The 6,872-nt window shown below is 40.6% G+C and overlaps 1 protein-coding gene across 1 annotated transcript; it reads left to right on the plus strand.

The window, feature by feature from the left end:
* The first annotated feature begins 536 nt into the window (after nt 1-536).
* On the plus strand, nt 537-5,883 carry kcna2b (potassium voltage-gated channel, shaker-related subfamily, member 2b). Its single transcript, XM_034209535.1, has one exon. It carries the CDS (start codon nt 657-659, stop codon nt 2,157-2,159), a length of 1,503 nt encoding a protein of 500 aa, XP_034065426.1. The 5' UTR covers nt 537-656; the 3' UTR covers nt 2,160-5,883.
* Nucleotides 5,884-6,872: the final 989 nt, after the last annotated feature.

The following is a 6,872-nucleotide window of genomic DNA, read 5'->3' on the forward strand; positions in this document are numbered from 1 at the left end:
AGAGGGAGAGAGAGAGAGAGAAAGGATTTCATCTGAGAGATTGCAGTGGAGCACTCAACATATAATCATATTTGTTGGTTATAATTGCACCCTGTGAGAGCTGATACAGTATTACTGGCTGGCATATTGATCCTACAGGGTGCTCATATGAGGGAGAACTCATAACCTAATACACATAGACAAGATGGAGCCAATGCGCTCAAGTGCTTCTGCCCCCCCACCCATCCACCCTGCTTGTTACTTTCAACTGCCCTCCTCTTGCCTGTTTGCAGGAAGGTTTGGAAATAGCACGATATTTATAAGAATTACTGACAATTACAGTCACTGACAGATGTAACACATAACATGAATGGTTACAAAATATGAACGAGTTGATACAAGTTGTTGAGTACTGTATGCATGCTCCAAATTTAAAATGATAACCCATTGTAAAAGCATGAGTTTTCTTGCTTGTTTAATTCAAAACACAACATTAAACACATAGTTCTTTAATTAATTTTGTATTCTTTCTCTGCTTTCTCTCCTATCTGTAGCTCTTCGCAGGCAGAACTGCCTGTAGCCTTCCTGAACCGACACGTTTGTGGAGTTTTTATCTCGTCGTGGCCCAGAAGTGGCCCCACACTGTCTGAATCCTGCAGGTCCCATCCTCCTCTAGAATGACGGTTGCGACCAGCGACCCTGCGGATGAAGCCGCAGCACATCCAGGTCCGCCTCATGACCAGTACGACCCAGATCTAGATCATGAGTGCTGTGAGAGGGTCGTCATCAACATCTCAGGCTTGCGTTTTGAGACGCAGCTCAAGACTCTCTCCCAGTTTCCTGATACACTGCTGGGTGATCCCAAGAAAAGGATGAGGTATTTTGATCCTCTCCGGAACGAGTACTTCTTTGATCGGAATCGACCAAGTTTTGATGCTATACTTTATTATTACCAATCAGGAGGGAGGCTGCGCCGGCCTGTTAATGTCACCTTGGACATTTTTTCTGAGGAGATCCGGTTTTATGAACTGGGTGAGGAAGCAATGGAAATCTTCAGGGAAGACGAAGGGTTTATAAAGGAAGAAGAGCGGCCGTTGCCAGAGAATGAATTTCAGAGACAAGTATGGTTGCTGTTTGAGTATCCAGAGAGCTCCGGTCCTGCCCGTGTCATTGCCATCATCTCCGTCATGGTGATTCTTATCTCTATTGTCAGCTTCTGTCTGGAGACACTGCCAGTTTTCCGAAACGATGATGAGGAAATGTACAATTATCCGATACCGTCCGGGTCCAATGGGACCTCAACCTATGATAACTCAGCCTATTTTAAAGACCCTTTCTTCATTGTGGAGACCCTCTGTATCATCTGGTTTTCTTTTGAGTTCCTAGTTAGGTTCTTTGCCTGTCCCAGTAAAGCGGGATTCTTTGGCAACATCATGAACATCATTGATATTGTGGCAATCATCCCCTACTTCATCACCCTGGGTACAGAGCTAGCAGAGAGGCCAGAGGACGGACAGGCAGGCCAGCAGGCTATGTCTTTGGCTATTCTGCGTGTAATTCGTCTAGTCAGGGTGTTCCGTATCTTTAAACTCTCACGTCACTCCAAGGGGCTCCAAATCTTGGGACAGACTCTGAAGGCCAGTATGCGTGAACTGGGCCTCCTCATCTTTTTCCTGTTCATCGGAGTGATCCTTTTCTCCAGTGCTGTCTACTTTGCCGAAGCTGACGAGCCTCAGTCCCAGTTCAGCAGCATCCCTGAGGCCTTTTGGTGGGCCGTGGTTTCCATGACCACAGTGGGTTATGGAGACATGGTCCCAACAACCATTGGAGGAAAGATTGTTGGTTCTCTCTGCGCCATTGCCGGGGTGCTGACTATTGCCCTGCCTGTACCTGTCATTGTGTCAAACTTTAACTACTTCTACCACAGAGAGACAGAGGGCGAAGAACAGGCACAGTATCTGAATAGCCCGAGTGTGCCTAAAGCCAGCTCAGCTGAAGATCTGAAGAGGAGTGGGTGTAGTGGCAGTGGGTCCACTCTGAGTAAATCTGACTATGTGGAGATCCAGGAGGCTGTGAACCACAGCACTGAGGACTTCAGACCAGAGGGCATGAAAACAGGAAACTGCACCCTGGCCAACACTAACTATGTAAACATCACTAAGATGCGTACAGATGTATAATGTGAGCTACTGCAGATTAGTTACTTCAGCTGGGGTCTGTAACGGGGGAACAAGATGTACCTCCATTTATTGGCCGATATGTGGCACCCAGAATGGGAGTCCAGAACAAAAGAGTAGGATTCATCTTGTCAGTCGAGAGGACCTCATGTTCTCCTACATCAAATGGACATATCAGCGCATATCATAGAATCGCCACCCGTCTTATTTAGGATATTGTCAGTGTCTGCATGGAGTTAGTCTTACCTTTGTGACAGTAGTCATCCTGCTCACAACAGTAGTCAATTAGTAGCCTTACAAGTAATAACCAATATTTAACTCCATTAAAGGACAATTAGATTTGACCTTCTTGCTCAAACTGCCGCTGGGAGAAGATGACTACAATTTATATCAGCATAACAACTGTTTTTTAAATGTAACTTATTAACTTGTGATTGAAAACAGGCCATACTACTATAAGCATTCATGAGCAACATTAATCTGATGCTCTCACTGCCAAGGTCCTGACTCAGAGAAAAACTAAATCACCAAGATCACAGCTGTTCTGTCAGGAAACTGAAGTGCGCAACAAAGAGCGAGAGACAGACAGAGCGATACTAATACGCTTTTGGCCAAATGGTCATTTGTTGTGAGAGAAAAAAGCATGAGTGCAATAGCTTTCCTCCCCAGACCCACACTACATATTGTCTAGAACAAGCTAGTGACTTCTGTAGAGACCAAGAGATAGATGACCGTGCTGTGCTGTAATTCTGAACAATAGCACACCTTCTTTTTACTGCCATTTTTCTTCTAGGAAGCTCAAGTGGATTTACAGTATAAGACTGCCTTTTTTGTTTTCAGCCAGTGCAGGCATAAAGGTGGACAGAAGAAATGTCTAGCTTAACAGAGTGAATGTTTATTTATTGATGAATGTTTATTTGATTTATTATAATGTATGCTTTTTTTAAAGTGATATGACGAATGTGTGCTTCTCATCTACGTCTTTGATGGTTAAGATGGGTGATGTTGAAGATTTTCTCTGCAGCGTTCTGAGTGAGTGCCTATTTCTTCGTCTTCTTAACGTTACCTTAAAGTGTCTCTTTAGCCGCCATCCTGGTCCATTGTAACACTTCTACAGTGAGATGTGTTCAGTTTGGCTCCACTGCCCAGCATGAATGTTGCTGTTCTTGACTTCATAGCATTCCATGTTTGTAGAAACAGACAAAATAAGATTAAGGAGCGAACTAGAGTAAGATTGTAAACTGTTTGTTTTTGTCAGAGGCTTATTTCAACCAAGTTTTATGGCAGCAAAGTTAACTAATATTATGTATAATGGCTATTTATGCTTTTAACTCTAACATTTTGCGTGCACAACCAAGAGCTCAGTGATCAACTTAAATGTATCTATATGACCTTCATGGTCCATCTCTGCTCATACGATTAATGCCAGCTTTGTGTTATTCAGTCTTTCTGGATAAGTGACAAGAAGGAATGTCAGTGATTGAATCTACTTAAAGCTTGTGTTTGATATCACAAAGCTAATTGGCAAAACATGTTAAATTCATGTCTCTTGCTTGATCAAACTGATATATTGTTTCAGCCTGCAGTGCCCTCTCGATCTCATATTTCTCCCCTTAAACACTTGATCAAAATTAGTCAACTTTGCCTGCCTCTGGAACAAGTTAAAGGTGTTGTTGCTCAATTATCATATTACTGAAGAGAAATGTGCTGCCACCTGGCGTACTGTTGCAAAGAGCTTTCTTTTGTTTTCACTATTTCTTTTCTTTTTGATAATCATTCCATTGGCACCTTTTGCTCATATAATCTAGGACCTAGGCTGTGTGTCCTTTATCAGCTTTATATCAAACAGATGCTATTCAGCTATTGTAGTGATGCATGTCCTTTGAAGTATTCATTGTAGCATGAATTAGTATGAATAATACTTAAAAAGCAAATGGACATCATTATAATCCTATATATCTACTGCCGCTATGTGCAATATACTGTATGAATGACACATTCTTGCTCTAGAAGCATGTGTCATGCAAACCCATCTTCTTGCTCTTGTTATTTGAAATAATTAAGTCACAATCCATGTTAAGTACCCAGAGAGGGTTGTGTTATACCAGAAGATGTGGGAACTATTTTTGAGAGATAGGAGAAATGAACAGCAGTAAACATGAGAGGAAACAGGTTAAGATTGAGAGAAAAGTGAAAATCCACACACACTCCAGAATAGGGATACAAACATACGATCCACAGTGCAGACATCTTCGCATTCAAAGCCTTTATAGTCAGTTCAAGTCACCACCAGTAACTGTGTATCATAGAAAAAGCACAACATCTACTATCCAGCCTAGTATATGCACACATCCATACAGTCAGTTGGACTTTTTGCCCAGCCAATTGTATCATAATGCTCCAAGTGATTGTCTGAGTGCACTTATTTCTGGTATATATTTCCATCAAGCTCAGTGTGTAGTGTCGTCTGTTGATGTGTTATTGTGTGAATGAGAGAGAAACCGAAAGAGATTGTGAGAAATAGAGAGCTGTAAGATACCCACAAGCTGCCAGTTTAGTTATCTAAAACACTGCTCTGCTTGACTCCAGGCCGCTATGGTGCTCTGTATATTATGTTCCATCCCAGCACACTGTTTACAGCCTGTGTATATGTTCAACACATGCGTACAGTATATTAAACAAAGACAACGGAAAGGAATGTCCTGCCACACTCAACAGAGACGAGATCTATGAGCATGTGTTGACTCATGAGATAAGCTGCAGTATCAGCCAATTACTGGGGATTGAAGGAAATGGAAGGAAAGAGAGGAAAGGTTGGGGAGGAAAATACGATAATGAAGTAAGATAAACCCTGCCCACACCCTTTGTTGCTGTTTAATCTGATGTGTACTTGTATTTTTCTACACTGTTCTTGTTGACTGTAACACCTTTGTGACTTTATGTGGCTTGAAGGCTTCGCCTGGACTTCTGTCGTTTCCACTCTTGTTACCAAGCACACAATACTGAACTGACACTCTGCCAAGACAAAAACACTCTTGGAGAAACCGATAGGATGGCACATCAGGAGGATCTTAACCAAGGAAAACACATCTTTGCTGTACTCCCCAGACAAGAGGACACTTGACACAAATACACAAATGCTGGAACGTTGAACACTCAGCTGTTGACACTGCCTGTGATGGTCCAGTCTGCTGTCAGGACAGACTCCTGAGGTTCTATCTCACTTCAAGGTGAACAGACTAAAACCCACTGATGGTGGTGAACACACGTAGCCATGTAAACAATGTATCTAGGAATTAAAGCTGCTTTTGACGATGTCTTAAAATGCCTAAAGCTTCAGCTTTTCAACAAGCTTCTGCCATGTACAGATTCCTGTGTAGCAGGGAATCGAAGTGTATATGCTTGCTGAATTAATCCAAGAAACTAATGTCTTATAGATGAATTATCTCTTAGGTTTAATAAGCTCCAGTGACTAAGAATGGTAATATATTAAGAAATCAAAATGGAAATATAATTTCTGTGAGAACTTTAAATTATTTGTGTCATCAGACACTGTATAAATGGACTGTTGTTTGTTTTTTTCACTATGTTTTTATATTTGAATGTTATTGTTGACTCACCTTGGAGCCTCATACGATGCAGGGGCTGATGTTTGACTGAATTACACATGCAGGCCTTGGTCAAATAGATTCTGTCTGTACCGTCTTAATACATATTTACCCCCAGACAAGCTCGTCCTTTTCTTCTACTTTCTTTGACTATTTTACAATACCAAATAATTTAAAATGTATGTGAGATTTAGATAAACCTCAGCTTCTTCATTAGGTGTTATGAGCTTTTGCAGTCTCTACTCAGCCATCTGTATAAAGACTGTTTTTTTCTACCATTGTAAGGAAAAGGACTAAACCAAGAAGCTAATTATCCCTGGTTACATACACAATGGATCTCAATGCCCTTCACAAGGACTAATGCATTTACATGAATTAATTGAGAACATTAGTAAATGGATACTTTCATCATTCAAAATAATATATAATATAATAACTGATAAATGAATGAATAATAATGGTCCTCATGATAATATCCATTACAACATCTTAATGAACTTACTGTGACTTTCTCATTTGGTGTAAATTAACTCTTGTGATCAAATAGTAGAAACAAAAATACATGTGTTATTCCATCATTGAGCTTATATCAGTTTAGTCTTATAATGATACACTTTCATGCCAGATCTAACAAGCTGAATTTAATCTAGTGTGATTTTAACCATGAGAATATATTGTGTCTATCCACAGAATCAAGCAGAAAATGACTGATTGTTTACTTCATCTAACAACTTACTGTAGGTAAAAATTGCAAAGTCAATGAAGCATATTTTTTTAACATAACCTTTTCTTTTTTGGTACTGTTATAGCAAAAATAAAGCCATGAGATTAAAGCCTTAAAGTACCATTTACAGTATAAAGTCTTGAAAGTATCACTGGAGCGGCCACTATCATGTCCATTACAAAAGGTATATTCGAAGGGACCCTCGCCTCCTCAATGGTTATGTGTCCTGATTCTCCCCTTGAGTGAATCTTATGCTCATGTGTTTTACCGAGAAAAACAAAGTGGTCTATTTATAAAAGCAGTAAGGGGGTAAATTGAGAGAGGAGAGCAAAATGCTCTTGACTCCCAGTTCAACGTAGAGTGGGACAAGTACAAACTTTGCCT

This window comes from Gymnodraco acuticeps, unplaced genomic scaffold, assembly GCF_902827175.1.
Source record: "Gymnodraco acuticeps unplaced genomic scaffold, fGymAcu1.1, whole genome shotgun sequence".
Taxonomy (NCBI): Eukaryota; Metazoa; Chordata; class Actinopteri; order Perciformes; family Bathydraconidae; genus Gymnodraco; species Gymnodraco acuticeps.